Source organism: Suncus etruscus, chromosome 8 (assembly GCF_024139225.1).
Source record: "Suncus etruscus isolate mSunEtr1 chromosome 8, mSunEtr1.pri.cur, whole genome shotgun sequence".
Taxonomy (NCBI): Eukaryota; Metazoa; Chordata; class Mammalia; order Eulipotyphla; family Soricidae; genus Suncus; species Suncus etruscus.
In genome coordinates, this window is record NC_064855.1 from 123,590,279 (window position 1) to 123,606,888 (window position 16,610).

The following is a 16,610-nucleotide window of genomic DNA, read 5'->3' on the forward strand; positions in this document are numbered from 1 at the left end:
CCTGGCACCCTATTCCTCTCAGGAGCCCATGGAGAACCCGGGCCAGCCCCATCTCCACTTATGACCCAGAATGGCTGGAATGTCTCCTCATTGTCCCCACGGATGTGTCTCGGTGGCTGCCAAATAATGGCAGGAAGAACAACGCTCTAAAGGAATTATTTTAGGGTTTCTATTGTTACTCTTGCTTCTTCCCACCCCTGCACCCCCAGAAAAAAAACCTGCTGGGGAGACGTTTAATGAGCTAAATTCCTGCTCCTGTCTGCAGCCTCTTGGCCACAGAGGTCGGCGGCTTCAGACAAGCATGCCCCAGTAACCACTAGGACCCCCAGGCGCCCAGTGGGGCGCTTCTGACTCTCCCCAGTGGGTTCAACTGGCCTGTGGAACGCTGATCCTCAAAGGGGCTAGGTGGGGCAGTGTGGGTGGGCTGGGTGGGAAGGGGAGGGGGGTTCCCTCCTGCTCTGGTCTCCCGAGCCTTAATCCCTCAGCCTCAGAACCGCGGTGCTCACTGACCATCAGTAGTTCCGAGAAGTGCGAGACGGACTTGTTAATACCTAACTGGCCGAGCATTCCACAGGGAGCATTCCTGACTGGCCCAGAGCATTCCTCAGTCCTCCGGGCAGGCGGGGAAGGGAGGGACGGGGAGGGGAGGGGAGGCGGGTTCCTGAAGGCACCAGCTCAGCAGTTTCCCCCAATGTCTCAGCTCCGCAGCCAGGGGGCGCCACTGAGCTGGGATCTTGTCCTGGCTTGCGCCTCAGTTTCCCTTTCCTCCCAGAGAGAAAGGCAATCACCAAGGTAAAGAACTAGGAAGCAGAGATGCCCGTGTCCCTGAGGTCCCAAGATTTCTGGGAGGACCCCGAGTAGCTACACCCTGGTGGGCTAGGGGTCTAAAGAACAAAGAAGGAAACACTGGCTCTGGATATGCTGTGTATACCCCAAATTCAGCTCACTCCAGAGCTAGCCCTCTTGGGTGCTGCAGGATGATGGAAACTTCTCTCCCTCCCACCCCACCCCCCAGACTACATCCTTGGAGGTACAGTGGCTCTGAAGAAAGACATAGGCGAGATGCTCAGGGACAGAAGCTGAAAGCAGAGTGGGAGAGACTCTGGGAGGGGCAGGTCTTCCGGGAAACTGAGTCCTACAGTGTCCCAGAGCACCCTGGTTCCCGGCAACCACCGAGGGCCCTGCGTCCTTCTTGTACAAAAATTCTAGTCAGTATAGAGGGACCCCTTCACCCTAATCTGTCGTCTGTCTAGGTCCAGAGCTTGAGGGTCTGGAGAGCTCAGTGGAGAGTTCACTGACCCTGAACCAGCCTGAAAGGGGCTTTCTGGGGGGGGAGGCCACACCCTCAGCTCTCCTATCAGCCCCCCCCCCCAGACTAGCACAGTGGCCAATGGCACAGCTGCTGTCCTGACCTATGTCACCAGCAGGGTCCCCACCCTTGAAGAGTTGGCACTTGGGATTCTAGGGCCAGCCAAGGTGCCACACAGATCAGCGGGAGGGCCAGGGAGTAGGGAAAAGCCTCATCCTCTGTCCGTCCATCCATTCATTTAGCCCCGAGGATGGAAGGACTGAACCAGAGCACCCATGGGGCAAGACCACACGGGGGACACTTGGCCCGGGCTACTGAGAAATCAGAGAGGGAGCAGGGAAGGCCCGGGAGATATCAAGGTCTGGGGCGCTGAGGGCCAGCAGAGCCTAGCCTGCAGTGGACATGCTGCAGACAGACCCTCAGCCTCTGCAAAACCCATGGAAGCGTGTTCCCGGCGGCCCCCAGCAGGTAGGCTTTGGAGGAACCAAACCCAAGCTCAGGAGCCAGTGGACGGACTGGGGTGAGGGGTCTAAATGTAGGTCCCTCGTGCTCTCTGCTAACACGTGGTCTATGGCACATAGACCAATGGTGAACTGACCTCACCTTTTGCGTCTACCCCACAGGTGGCTTAGGATGGAGAGAAATAAAAATGGTGCAGGAGATAAGAGCTCAAAGACTAGCCAGTTATAATTTTCTGTGAGTTTCCTTGGACAACCCTGGCCGATCACAATTACCCCACAAAGAGTTTCGTGGATTAGAGCACCTCCACCCCCAGCCTGGGCTCTCAGCTCTCCAGCACATGAGGCCCCAGGGAGCAAAGCCCAGCCCAGCCCGAGGCAGTCACAGAAAGAAGCAAAAGGGCTTCTGAGAATCAAAAAAAAAAAAAGGAAGGATCGTAAAAAAAGAAAAGTCAGACCCTGTGGGCAGTAAGGCTGGCCCAGAGCCTCTGGCTGGGAAACCGCATCACTGCGAAATCCTGGGTCCGAAGAGGTTCCCAGATCCTCAGGGCATTCCGTGCCCGCCCTCGGCTTGAGCAATGTCTACTTGGGAGCCTTGAATATTTGGGGCTAAATAAAGACCTAAATAAAGAGTTCTGAAGCCTCCTCTTTGAAAAGTATTTCGTGCTCAGTGCTGGGAGTGTTTTGAGAGCGAGGTGCTGGCTAGACTGGAGGAGAGCAGAAAGCAGGCGTCTGAAGTTAACGGCCGGTGTAATCATTAGTTGGTATTGGACCCAAGAAGAGAGCGGGCATGAGTCCAACTCCGGGGGTCAGTGGTGTGTAGCCGGGGAGGGAGCGTTAATCATTTATACCCCCCAAGAAATGGATGGGGAGCAAGTCATCTCCCCGGAGCAAATGTTAGCACATCACCCCTGGGGTTAGGCTTGGGGGGGGGGGTGAAGCAGCGGAATCATTTTCAACCCTGGGTGGTGGGGAGAGATGGCGGGGGCTGCCCTGGCACCCCAGGTCCACCGCAGGCCTTTGACCCAATGGCGGCTGCTGAGAGAGAACCCCACAGCCTCTGAGCCCGGGGCTGGGCGCTCTCCCCGGGCCCCTGCAGCAGCTCCATCCTTTCCTTTTCGGGCCAGCGCATAGCCTAGCCGGAGGAAATGAAAACAAGAAAAACCATTTGTCCAGGGAACAATGCAACCAAGGGGGTTTCATTTTGGTGCCACTGGAAGAAGAGAAAAGTGGTTCCACTTGCGGCTATGTGTGGAGGGCGGGGGTGGATCGGCTGCTCAATCCAAGTCTCGCTGGCAACGAGGGTGGCGACTGACTTCTCCAAAGCAAGCGCCTCTCCACCAGGGTCCACTTGGGCGCAGAAGTGTTTGCGCCAGGGGCAGTCGTGGGAACGCTGCGCCCCAGAGCTTTCCAAGCGGAGGGCCCAGACTTGTCCGCGCCCGGCCCGGCCCGGCCCAGCGGGTCCGGGGGAGCGGCCAGCGTTGCGCACAACCCGGGGCGCCCCAGACTCTCATCAGGTCTGTGCAGGAGAGGGGACGGCGGTGACCAGGACACTGTCGTGCTCCAGGCAGGCGAACGCGCCCTCGCCTGCCAGCCCCGGGGTGCCGTTCTCCAGCTTCCCCGGGCAGAGCGCACGGAGTCCCCGCGCACTCGCTCCAAAAGTTCCCCCGAGTCTCCCCCAACAAGCAGCCCACAACAAAGAAAGGACTCCCCTTCTCCTCCTTCTCCTTTTCCTTCTCCTCCTTCTCCCTTCCCTCCTCCTCCTTCTCCCACCTTCTCCTTCTCCTCCTCCGGCGCGCGCTGGCTGGCACCCGAGGGGACGCGGCGCACCCGGGGCTGGGCGCACCTGGCCGGGACGGGGACAGGGACGGGGACGGGGACGCGGCGGGACAAAGGGGGCTCACCTTGGCGGCGGCGAGGCCCTGGCGCTGGGGGATCAGCAGCGTCCAGGGCGGCAGCAGCAGCAGCCAGAGGCCGAGCCGGGGCCCCATGGCGGCGGGGACGGGCCGGGGCGCGGCGGGGCGCGGGGCGCGGGGCGCGGGCGCTCACGGTGCGGGGCGCGGCGGAGACTCGAGCGCGGCCCGGCGCGCCGGCCAATTTGTTGGCGCTGCCCCCTCCCCCCGGGCGGGCGGCGTCTCGGGGGTGGGCCCGGCCGCGCGGGTAAGAGGCGCCGGGAGCGCGCGGGCCCCGGAGAGCGGCCACCGCGCGCCGGGACGCCCAGGGGCTCCGCGCTCCGCACCCAGCGCGCCCAGGACCCGGCCCCGGGGGGACTCGCCGCGGCCGCGCGCGCGCGCGGGGCGCTGCCCCTCGAAGCCCGCTCGGAGGGCAGAGGTGAGGGGGACCCCGGGGACGCGCGGTGCGGGAGTGGACACTGCGAGAGGGACCCTTCCTTGCCCTCCTGGCCTAGGAGCCAACAGCTCCCCGTTGGGGGCCTGGGAGGGATCCCACTCTGCGGGATCAACTCTGGCGCTGGCTCCCTTGCGCCCCGCGGGCCCTGATCTGAACTCAGCCGGCTTTGTGCCTCCCTCCCTCCTTCCCTCCGCAGGCCCAGAGAGCCGCCGCCAGCTGGGAACATGGACCCAGGCGCACGGTTGCGCCCTGCCCGGCAGAGGTGAGCTCTTTCCCTTCCCTTCCCTTCCCTTTTCTTCCCTCGCCCCGACAGCCTAGCCCGCAGCCCCTGGGGGAGACTGTGGCTTTGCCCAGCTGGGCCCCTCTCTCTCCCCCGCTCACCCTCTCTCTCTCTCTCCCCCGCCACCCCCGTCCTGTGTAGGTGGCTGCTGGTGGCCGTGACCGTGGGACTGCTGGCTCAGAGCGCCCTGGCGGTGAGTCCTTTTGGCCCACTCGGGCTTGTTCTTTGGGGGACTGGAAACAAAGCAAAGCGCCACACTCGCTCACTCGGGTCACGGGCAGCCAGCCCCGGCTATGGCCCTGCACTGGGCTTCCCCAGAAATGCGGGACCGCCCCAGCATGCCTGCCCGCCCCTGAGCCCACTCTAGCTGCCTGCCTGCGGGCAAACTTTGCTCCAGGCTCCAGGCGCTTCCGTGGACCTGTACCGCCGGTTGGATGAGGCTTCAGTGGGGGACAGGTGTCCAGGTGCCTGGCCAGGGCAGTTTTAGAGGGGGGCTTTGGCACAAGGGGCCCAAGGTGAATGAATGGATGGGGCTGGGGAGCCCTAAGGAGACTCTGGCCCAGGACCCGAGCAGCCCCAGGACCCCGGAGTGCCTGGAAGACGCTTGTTTGGAGCCTTTTGAGAGCTGGCGCAGAGTGCGCTAGGCTGGTCGGTCCCTCAGGGGGGCGCGTGTGCCTCCCCAAGGTCTTCCCAGTGAAAACTCATCCCAGGTGTGGGTCTGACCCTGCAGAAAGCAACAGAAAAAGTGACCGGAAGCCCTTGTCTGTGGCTTTCACGTGGGAGTTGTGGCCAAGGAGGCGGGAGTGAGGAGGAGACAGGGCCTGGGAAGGACCTTCCAGCCCTTCTTCCACTCCCTTCCAGCCTAGAGGGTTTGCCTGGTGCCCCCCATTTCCTACTGTGAGCCTGCCCCTGCCTGAGGCAGAGGGTGAAGACTCAGACCCGGGCCTCCCGCTGGCCTGTGGCTCTGAGGGGCCTGGGAACCCGCAGGCAGGGCAGGTGTGCTGGGGAACAGCTGGAAGGGGTCACGGGAAGGGGCTGTGAGGCCCGGTCACCACATCTCCCACAGAAACTGCTTTTGTGCCATCAGCGTTCCCAGCCCTGTGGGGGTGATTGCTACCTGGGACTGTCCTTACCAGGGCTCAGGGGACCCCTTAAAGATACCAGACTAACTCTAACAGGCCCTGGGCACAGTTCCCCTGGGCTGGGGGCGACGGTCCCAGTCCCTGTGAAACATGTCTCAGTTCTGACGGGCCGTGCTCTGTGGTCTCAGACCCCTTGGGCTGTGGTCTCAGGGCCTCTGGCCCATAGTCTCGGTCACTATAGTTTGTGGTCTTAGTGTGTTCTCAGTTGCTATAATTTGTGGTTCTACTCTCTGTAGTCTGTGATCTCAGTCCTGGTGGTTTGTGCTCTGTAGTCTGTGATCTCAGTCCTGGTGGTTTGTGCTCTGTGGTCTATGGTCTTAGTTCCCTGGTCTGTGGTCTCAGTCTCTGGTTTGTGGCCCGTAGCCTCAGTCCACATGGTCAGCGGCCTCAGTCCCTGTGGTCTCAGTCCTGTACTCTGTGTTCCCAGTGACCATTGTCTCAGTCCTAGAGTGAGAGTCTCTGTGTCCCCTGCCAGCCCCAGGCAGGTTCCACGCCTCCTCCCAAGCCCCCTTTGAAGCTTCAGCACCAGCTGCTCCTCCCTCCAGGGCCGCTGCCCTCGAGGCTGAGCCCACGTGTCCCCACACCCACTCTCCCTCTTGGCCCCCAGGACAGGGCTTCTCGTGTGAGTGACTGAGCCCTTGGCCCTAGTGCCGCCCCTGCTGTGTGCAGAGCAGCCTCCCTACCCTGGGCTCAGGGGGGGCCCTGTGGGGAAGGGTGTGAGTGAGAAGCTCATAGGAGAGTGGGGGCCATGGGTGACATCTACACCCCACCTGGTAGATCAGGCCCTGAGCAGGGGGCACCGTCTTGGGGTCTCACGTGGGGGGCTGGGCCCTATACTCCCTCTGGTGTGTCTCCCTCTGTGAGTGGGGGGCTCTCTCCTCACTCTGGATGCCTCTGTCTCCCTGTCCAGACCCTGGACTTTCCCAGAAGGAAGCGAGAGTGGGGGTCCGTGCAGGGGGGCTTAGAACTTAAGGCTCACATGCTCTGCGTGCCTCCGAAGGCTCCATCAGAGACGCTGGGCTGGCCGTTTCGGGGACCCGCCCAGGAGGCTGACTGGTGGGGCGATACCTTGGTGAGCAGATCTGGGGGAGGGGACCGTGCCCCCGTCTCCATGCGGCTCTGTCCAGACCCCCGCCCCTCCCTGCGTTCTTTGAAGACCCCGCTGCAGGCCAGTGTGTGACTCAGCTCCAGAGCCGGGCAGGGGTCTTGAGATCTGAGGCCAGGCCAGGCCAGACCATGCCACTCTGGAGGAAGAACATTCCGGAGAACAAAGCCAGGCCCCGAGATCAAATGTGCAGGCCAGCGGGTGGCGGGGGTCACCCAGTGACTCAGCAGGAAGCAGGTGCAGACTGAGCCCCCCTGATCCTGAACACCAGGCCTACCCCATAGATGGGCCGAGTTCCAGGAACCCCCAACTCCAGTCCAGTGCTCGGACATCCCCTCCGTCCCTTCCGTGCACAACTTTGTGGGTGGTGGATATGCCCAGCACCCCGTCCGTCTCTGCCCGACTGCCAGGGCTCAGCCCCAGGAAAGGGGCACCAGGCCTTAGCCTGCTCTGCCCTTGCCCCCAGGAGAGGTGGGGGGCACTACCCCCCTCAGTCTTTGGGGTACATGTGGGGATCTCCCAACAGAGCCCAGGGGCAAAGCCCAGGAGAAGGCAGAATGGGTGGAGGCATGAGAAATACAGGACCCCCTGCCCACTTGTTACCTCTGGCTAGGCCTGACGTTTTAGGGACACTTAGCCTGGTTTTGTGTCTGTGGGTGTCCATGGGACAGGGGGTTCCCACAGGGACTGAGGAAATGGTCCTGCTGATGGACTCTGAGCAGGCGCTGTACGGGACATGGCTGGGCTAAGCGTCCCTGAAACCTCAGGCCTGAGCTGTCTCCCAAGACGGGTTCTGGGCAGTGTGGGAGGGACCTAGCCCCTGCTCCCTGTGGGTATCCCCAAGAACAGCAAGTGTGAGCACCCAGTGTGAGGAAGGAGGGCCCTGCTCAGCTCTCGGGGCCCCAGGACCCACCCGGCACCCTCAAGTCTCAGCTCTGTCTGTGGAAGGCTCCTGAGGCAGCATGCAGGGTCCCAGGCCAGCCCCAGCCATCCTTAGTCAACCAGACTAGACAATAGTGTTTGCCCTTGCCGGCTGCGAAATCCCCACGCACCCCAGATATTGACCATGTCATCCCAAGAGGGACATGTGAAGTGCATGTCTGTGTGGATGCAGCTCCATGCTCATGGCAAGGGGGCCAGATGATGTCCAGGAACTAGAGGAAGAGGCCCTGCAGAGATGGATGGAAGGTGGGAGGTAGGCAGATAGAGGGAGGATGGATGGATGGATAGATGGATGATGGATGGATGGATGGATGGATGGATGGATGGATGGATGGATGGATGGATGGATGGATGAGTGGGTGGATGGATGCATTGATGGATGGGTGGGTGGATGGATGCATGGATGGATGGATGCATGGATAGATGGATAGGTGGGTGGGTGTGTGGATGGATGGGTGGATATAGATATGTAGATGATAGACAATGATGACCGAATATATACATGGAAGGATGGATAGATAGATATACAAATGATGAGGAGTGAATATATGGAAGGAAGGATGGATGGATGGATGGATAGATAGATAGATAGATAGATAGATAGATAGATAGATAGATAGATAGGCAATGAGGACTGGATGGATTGATGGATGGATGGATGGATGGATGGATGGATGGATGGATGGATGGATGAGTGTGTGGGTGGATGGATGCATTGATGGATGGGTGGGTGGATGGATGCATGGATGGAATGATGGATGCATGGATGGATGGATAGGTGGGTGGGTGTGTGGATGGATGGGTGGATATAGATATGTAGATGATAGACAATGATGACTGAATATATACATGGAAGGATGGATAGATAGATATACAAATGATGAGGAGTGAATATATGGAAGGATGGATGGATAGATAGATAGATAGATAGATAGATAGATAGATAGATAGATAGATAGATAGGCAATGAGGACTGGATGGATGGATGGATGGATGGATGGATGGATGGATGGATGGGTGAATAGATGGAGGGAAGGAAGGGTGGAAGGATGGGCAGATACATAGATAAGTGCACAAATGGATGGAAAGAAGGATTGATAGATGGATGCATAGATGGATGGATAGTACATCCATTTCAGTACAAACAGAAAGCCAGATGTGAGTAGGTAAGTAGGTAGGCAGATCCATAGACATGATAAGTTAGAGATACCTAGGGGGCTGGAAAGATACATGGAAGTAGGGCATTCGCCTTGCATGAAGAAGGACAGTGCGGTGGTTCGCATCCTATATGGTCCCTCGAGCCTGTCAGGAGCTATTTCTGAGCATAGAGCCAGGAGTGACCCCTGAATGCAGCCGGGTGTGACCCAAAAACAAAACAAACAAAAAAAGTTAGAGATACCTAGAGACAGAGCTGGGGGTACACCCACATCTGCAGCAGACCTGCTGGAGTGGGCAGGTGAGAAGAAGCGGGGGTGGGGGCATTGGGGAGGGGGCGCCAGAGCAGATGTGAGAGATCCTGAAAGGCTCAGCAGGAAATGTCTTTCTGGTAAGCACAGAGCACCCTGCTGTCTTACTCTGGGCTGGCCTAGCACCTCTAACCCCCTCGGCATCTAAGACCGGAACGTCCGTGGATGCCCTCGAAGGAAAGTTCCAGCAGGAATGTCCCCAGGAGAGGCAGCCCCTTCCAATTTTCCCTTATTTGGGAGAACCCTCTCTGTGACAAAGTCCAAGGAGCAGGAGGGCCAAATAGGGCCCCGTGTCCTTGTCGAAGCCACCTTCCTTCCCTTGCCCACCCAGCTGCCGGTGCTTCCCTCCCGCCCCTCCAAGACAATCTCGGCAGAGACAGGATTTCCCGTCTTAGTCATCAGCTTCGTGGGTCACCCCCCCCCCACTTTCCCTTTGCAAAACAAGAAGCATGAACCAGAAATGATCTGAAATCCCTAAATCGCTTGCCAATGTGTGTAGACATCCGCTGCTGTGTGTGATGCCAGCACCAGGATGCCAGAGGTCGGGAAAATGCATGTACTTCTCTTTGAGTCATCCTCCACAGTGTTCCTTAAATTGTTCCTTAGCAGACACCTTCATCTCCTGGTGTTTCTTAAAAAGGGATCCTGTGGACGAGCCTTTGCCCAGCAGCCGAGGTGCTATAAAGGGCGGGTGTGGGGAGCTGGAGGGGACGGTCTGTACCTTCCCTGGCCTCCGTGGCAAGATGGCCAGGCTGGCCTAGGACCCTGTGGCAGGGGTTTGTCAGAGCTCACCAACTCTGCTCTGGGTGCAAATGGAACTGCAGAGTTGCTTGGGGTCCAACCAGCCTGCTCCAGGGCCGTCCAGCCCCTCCCAGTAACTGTGCTCAGTGTCCCAGCAGCAGAGAAGGGCAGGCCAGCAGCCCCCCACTAGCTAGTAGGGACTGCAAGATTCTAGACATCCCAGCCCTGGGGTTGGGGCGGGGGGGATCCGACCCGCTCCCCTTTGCAGATTCATGTTTCCTGTCCTTCATCCCTGCTGGGAAGTCACTCCTCAGCCCTGTGTGGGCGGTTGTGGTTGTGCGGGGTTGGGGGTGTGCATTCCCCCCTAGAGTGAGCCCCGTTTTCCCAGGAGGCCCTGACGGCCTTGAACGCTCAGCGTCTCCCCTCCCTGCTCTTCCGGGGGCCCATAACGCTGCTCCCCACCCCATTGTCCATCTCCCCCCACCCGGCCCCAGTTTCCTGCCTTCCTGCGTGGATGCAGTCTGGCCCCGGGGGTACCAGCGAGTCCCCACAGGCCTGCGGAGGCCCTGCCAAGTCCTCAGACTCTGACTTCATCCTCAGGGTCACGAGGACGGTTTGTTTGCTCCTTCCCCAGGAGGTCTCAGGGCGCCCACCCCGGGCTGCGCTCAGGCCCTGCTCCCAGCCCTGCGCTCCAGACCCGCCTGGTCTGGCCCTGTCGTGGGTGCCTGGATGCTTTGTTCTCCGCAGGGAGAGTGGCCTTATCTGATTCTCACCTAAATGGAATTTTAAGTTCTAGCAATAAATGACCCGCTCGAGCCAGTGGGGGAAGGAAGTTAGATTAGGCATGCTAACTCTTGAATTTTTTTTTTAATCCAGAAATTCTTTCCTTAAGAAGCTAAGAGCACAAATTCCGTCTGAAGTCCTGGAATCGGGCACAGATTGAGAGAACAGGGTGGGGACATGGGTCCAGAGCAAAGGGTGGGGCTCTGCTCCTCTAGCAGATCAGAGGGGGCCATGGACACGCGGGAACCCGTTTTCCAGCTGGTCAGACCCACAGCAGTTCGGACCCTGTGTTCCTCTGGCTTCTGTGAGGCCCAGACATGGGCACCGTCCCACACTCCCTCAGAACTGTTCTTGACACTCAGAGGAAAGACATCTTGGCCCTTTAGGCCTTCTAGCTTGTTGCAAATGAGCTTCTTTCCTGAAGCAAAGGAAAGAAATCTGGACCGGAACCTTCACAGTTTACATGGCAGGGCAGTGTCCATCCTTCACGGAGCCCCGTTCAGCTGCAGGTTTGGGACTCACATTCCCCCAGACTTTCCCTTCCAGCCATGGGTGGGTTTGCTCACCCTTCGTCTCCCTCCATTGAATGAAGGCTGCTGGGCCATGTCTTCTCCGGCAGGTGTCTCTGGGGGTGGGTGGCAGGAGGGAGTCTGGCATCTGACCTGTGTTTGTGGCAACAGTCAGAGGGGTGGAGATCTGGCTGAGTGGCCTCTTTCTACATGGCTGCAGAGGCCCTGGGCTTAGGGGCACAGCTAAAGGGAGCCAGACAGTAAGGGTCACCCCATGTTCCATGGCAGGATGCAGGGAGCACGGCCTTCCTGGTGCTGTGGGGGGCAGATGGTAGCACAGAGGGTCACCCATGGCCCAGGCCTTCCTGGTGGGCTTGGTGACTGTCCTGAGAGAGTTCCACCCAGGCCACACCAAAGGACTCTGCAGGGAGACCCATGCTCCTTAGCACCTCTGGTTAGGGCTCAGGCATGGTCCCTGTGTGGCTTTTGAGTGGCTCTTCTGTAGTTTCTTCATAGCTTGGATGTGGATCCTATATGTCTTTTCGTGGGGCTCAGGCATGGTTCCTACTTGGCTTAGGTGTGGCCCGTGTGTGCTTCCTAGTGGCCCATTCATTTCATTGGTTTTCGTGTGGCTCATGTGCGGTTCCTGTGTGCCTCTGGTGCAACTTATGTGTAGCTTCCATGTGTCTTGTCCATGGCTCAGACATGGTCCATGCATGTTCCTACATGGCCCGGGTGTGGCTGGGTTGCATGCTCCTTCAAGTGTGGATCCCAGTGTCCCTGTGCCCTCACCATGTTCAGCAGTGGATTCAGAGTGTCCTCGCCCCCCCCCTTCAAAACCCCCACCCCTTGGCTGTGCTCCCAGACCCACAGCTTGGACAGTGGCACCAGCTGTCACTGTCATTCCTTTTGTGGTCCCCGAGCTTCCCAGGGCACCTGTCCTCTTTTCCTCCTTGTGCGGAGGCCCAGGATGTGGGTGCCTGATCAGGGCCTAGCTCCTGAAATTACCACAAGCCCAGATGTGCCTGCCCTAGTCTAGCTGTGGAGGTCAGAGGTAACCCAGGTGACCCCAGGCAGGCGGCCACACTTCACCTTGAGAGCCCAGCAGCTTCGTACAGCTGCTTCGAGGGACTGGGTAGTTCTGTGGCTCTGCTGGCTGGAGGGAATGGGTAGGCAGAGCAGGCCTGGAAGCATTTTCCTGGTTCTGTGACATTCTCTGGAAGAGTGTCCGCATGCCCAGAGCACCCCGAAAAACAGAGGCCAGAGAGGTCAGAGTCATAGTACAGCAAGGAGGACATTTGTCTTGTACCCTACGAAACCATATTGGATCCCCAGCATACCATAGGGTCCCCCGAACCTGCCCGGAGTGATTCCTGAGCTCAGAGCCAGGAATAACCCCTGAGTATTGCTGGTGTGCTCCCCACCACCACCACCACCACCCCAGCAAAGTAAAAAGAGAGTGAGTCTGGAGTGTCCGTCCACGCTGGCACTCAGAGCAATTTCCAGATGCACCCTAAAGTGTCTCTGAGAGGCAGAAGCCCGAGAAACAGCCGGGGATCCCCCTGGGGCCAGCTTCTAATTTCATTCATTGAGTCATTCCAGCATTAGGTCACTTAGGGGTGACTGGAGGGTGTGATTTCGGATTTTGAAAGCCTGTTTTGGAAATGGTGACAGAGCTTGCCGTGGGGGCCAGCCTGGGTCTCCCCAGGGTCCGAGAGATGTGGAAATGTACTGGCTGCCCCCGCGGGGCCCGTCCAGGCCTACGTGCGTGTGGCATCTGAGAGGTGGGGAGCGAGCGGATTCCACAGGGCATCCCTCATTGTCCCACCAGAGGAGGGTCCCGCTGAGTCAGCGCAGGGCAGGCGCGACCCCCGGCACCCACCCCGGGAAGCCTGCATTCCCGAGCAGCCCTGGCGGTGACAGCACCGCATTCCTGCGCCGTGACCCTCCACAGCCCGAGATTGTGAGGGGCTTTAGGGGGAGGGGAAGGTGCGGCCTTGCCAGTAACCAGGTCCTGATAGCTCAGAAGTGCCGTGACCCTCCTGCCCACCCTGATCCTCACTCTTTGTTCTCATCAAAGAAAGGGCTTGTCACTTATCACTCGGACGCCTGTCCCCGGCACAGGTGACGCCGGGGTGGGGACGGGGGCCGACTACCCCCGCATCCGTCCCTCTCCTCTCCTCGCCGAGGTCAATGCAGGCAGAGCCCAGAAGGTCAGCTGCCTCAGCGCCTAGTGCGTGGGCGCGGATGGGGGGCGTTTCAGAGCCAGGTATGTGTGGGGAGACCAGGCTCATGACCCCTGACCGCATCACAGATGCACCAATCCGTCCACTGCCTGCCACCTGGGCCTGTCCCCAAGGTCCACTTCAGCGCCGTCGTCCTGTGAGCCAACTCAGCTCCTCAGATATGCCACTGCTGCCCTCATCCACCACCCCCGTGGGAGTCCAGCCCCAGGACTGGGCGAGTTCCCCATCTCCGAGTGCAGGGGCGAGTCCTCCCATCCCTGAGTGCAGGGGTGAGTCCCCTGATCTTGGACCCTAGGGGTGAGTCCATGACCCCTGAGTGCAGGAGTGAGTCTCCTGAGTGTAGGATTGAGTCTCCCCAATCCCCAGGTTCAGGGGTGAGTCTCCTGATGCCCCAATCCCTAAGTGTAGGGGTGAGTCTATTATCCCTGAGTACAGGGGTGAGTCTCTCTAACTCCTAAGTGCAGGGATGGGGGGTTCCCTGATCCCTGAATAGTGGGGTGAGTCCCCCAATCCCGGAATGCAGAGGCCACTCCCAGTGTGGAGACCCCATACCCCAGTGGTGTCTTTCAGCCCCACCTGGTCACTTCTGGTGGGTATGTACTTCCCAGTACCTGGAGCCCAGAGCCCAGAGCACAGGAATGGGGAGCACCTTAGCAACACAGAAAGGACGGGGACCATGTCCAGACACCCCAGAGAGCACAGGCCAAGGTGAGGGGCCCCACAAAGGAGCTCAGCGGCATCCCCCGCGTGGCCCAGCCCATCTCCCCTGCAGGTCCACCATGTCAGGAGCTTTCTGCGTGCTGCCCATTCGTAGGGTGGGGCAACTCCAGATGCGGGTTTGGGGGGGGGGGTCCCATCTACTTCCTCTCAGAACCCCCTGGCAGCCCACTGCGACACCCAGGCCCCCAGGCCGGCAGCCGTAGGGTGTGCGCAGGCCAGACCAGGAGCCGTGGTCTGCGTGGGCAGCTGTCTGTGTGTGAGTGGGCACAAGTTGGCACCACATGCAGCCAGGGCACAGGCCAGAGTGTTTCCCAGACCATGTAAGTGTCTGCTGGACGGGAACCAAACCCCGGAACCCGCCAAGCGCCGCCCATCCACGGAAGCGGCCGCACGTGGCCCGCCTTGGGCTGCGCCCGGTCCCAATGTCCCAGATGCCCCTGTGTGTCCAGTGGCTGTGCCCAGAGCGCATGGCCCTGCCATGCCACGGTGCCGGGGGGCCTGCCCGGCGGTGCCCAGGAGCCCAGAGCTCAGCCGATTCGCAGCTGTGAATGAGGCCCTCCTGCTGCGGGCTTCTGCCCAGAGCAATTACGTTTCCAAAACAGCAATTAAAGAGGTTCGCAGCTCCGCAGCAGCTGCCAGCCCTGACCTCTCTTGGCTGGCGCGCTGAGCACATAGTTTGGTAATAGTCTGCCGCTGGCCAAGTCCCTGCTGCCCCCTCCGTCCCCCATGGCAGCCGCCTCTCCCTCAGAGGCCCCTCAGAGGAGGAAAGCTCGGCTTCGGCTTGTCAAAGGGACAGTCCCGAATTTTTTCCTGTGAAGCTTTGTGACCGACGAACCCTTGACATCCCCCTCTGGAAAGAGTCTAAAGCCCTTGAATCCCTTCCAGGCTGCACCGGAACCTTTTCTACTGAGCCCAGCAATTCCAAGCTGACAGGACAGGTGTCCCGAGCCCAGGAAGCCACGAGCCCTGAGCCGGAAACCACGTCCCAGAGGCAGGGGGTACCCTGCACCTCTTTTCCTCCAACCCTGTCAGAAGGGAGGGGTAGGTTGAGATGGGGTCAGCGTTCTCCTGTCGTTTCTCCCCATCCCCCACCCCCAGGGTGCTCATGGCCCTCAGAATATGTCAGACAATAGACAGGAGGGCCAGTCCATGCTGGGAAGCTTGTCACAAAGAGCAGGGAGTGCGGTGAGGGCAGAGAAGGGAGCACTGTGACAATGAGTTGGGTATGATCACTCTGGACGAGAACTGGGTGCTGAAAGGAGATAAATGGATAGGCATGATACCCCTTCACAACAACCATGGTGTCTAAAAGGAGGTGAGAAAGAGAGAGAGAGAGAGAGAGAGAGAGAGAGAGAGAGAGAGAGAGAGAGAGAGAGAGAGAGAGAGAGAGAGAGAGAGAGAGAGAGAATCTTACCAAGATTCAACTAAAGTATTTATTTATTTTTGGTTTTGGGGCCACACTCGGTGATGCGCTCAGAAAATCTCTCCTGGCTTGGGGGACCATATGGGATGCCAGGGGATCAAACTGCGGTCTGTCCTAGGTTAGCGCATGCAAGGCAAGCACCCTACCGCTTGCACCACCGCCCCGGCCTCCAAGAAGGACTCTTTTTTTTTTTATATAAAAACCATTATTCCTGTTATTTTCTGGACAATTTTGGGGGGGCGGATGCTTGGAACCTCCAGGGAGAGAAACAGGATTCCCGAGATTCCCTCCTATCACAAACCAAGTGGCCAAAGGTCCAGAGTGGCTGCTTGCTGAGACCTCAGCTTCCAGAGGGGGCGTCCCATGGAAGCCCACCCCAAGGGTCCCTTTGGACTGAGAAAAGGAGCCAATGGGAGGGAGGGGACACACTCAAAGCCCCCTTATCTCACCCACATTTTGTCAATTTGGAAGAGCAGATTCCTAGGGGTTATTTCTGGTGGGATGAGGGACTGGACAGGTAGGTGTCTTGGGGTGAGGTTAGCGTGTGCAAGGCAAACGCCCCACCGCTCTGGTTCCACACATTTATTGTTTAAAGAGAAAAATGAACAGACCAGGCTTGGCCCCATTATTCCTCTCTCACAAACCACCAACAGAAGCCCCTTGAGAGACGAGGGTCACCCCTCACCGCCCATCGGGAGGCCCCTCCCTGGGGCAGTCCAGCATAGTGAGACCCACAGTGAGGCCCTAACCAGAAGTTTTTGGTGCCCTGAAGAAGCTGCTCCAGAGTCAGCTGAGGGGCCGCTGGTCCAGCCCTGTCCTCAGCTATGTCCCCCTCCCAGGAAGCGGTTCCAGCCCAGCCCAACATGCATGCTGCCCGCCGTCCGCACAGCCTCACACACAGACACAGCAGGGCCACCTAAGGGCCTGCCTATACGTGGCCATCTTCCCATCAGCTGGTCACCCTCGCAACCACACCTTGTTTCCAATGCCCCTCGTGGGACCCCCCCCCCAACACACAGCTCAGTTCTTCCCGTCCATTAGGGCTTCTGGGTAGCTGGCCACTCTGAAGCCCAGCGATACTCACGGGCCAGGCGGAGGGCAGGGCCCTCAGGGCTCATCCAGGCACCTTTTCGTGGC

General features: G+C 59.3%; 2 protein-coding genes across 3 annotated transcripts in view; one reads left to right on the plus strand and one right to left on the minus strand.

Moving 5' to 3' along the window:
- Positions 1 to 3,796, minus strand: part of COL4A1 (collagen type IV alpha 1 chain) — a 71,007-nt gene extending 67,211 nt beyond the window's left edge. The window contains exon 1 of the mRNA XM_049778092.1: positions 3,672 to 3,796. Coding sequence (XP_049634049.1) covers positions 3,672 to 3,758 — 87 coding nt within the window. The 5' untranslated portion in view covers positions 3,759 to 3,796. The remainder of the gene's footprint in view (positions 1 to 3,671) is intronic.
- Positions 3,797 to 4,300: 504 nt separating this feature from the next.
- COL4A2 (collagen type IV alpha 2 chain) overlaps positions 4,301 to 16,610 on the plus strand; it is an 81,098-nt gene continuing 68,788 nt past the window's right edge. For both annotated transcript variants that reach the window (XM_049778090.1, XM_049778091.1), the window contains exons 1-2: positions 4,301 to 4,378; positions 4,538 to 4,589. In XM_049778090.1, the coding sequence (XP_049634047.1) occupies positions 4,341 to 4,378; positions 4,538 to 4,589 (90 nt within the window). In that variant the 5' untranslated portion in view covers positions 4,301 to 4,340. The remainder of the gene's footprint in view (positions 4,379 to 4,537; positions 4,590 to 16,610) is intronic.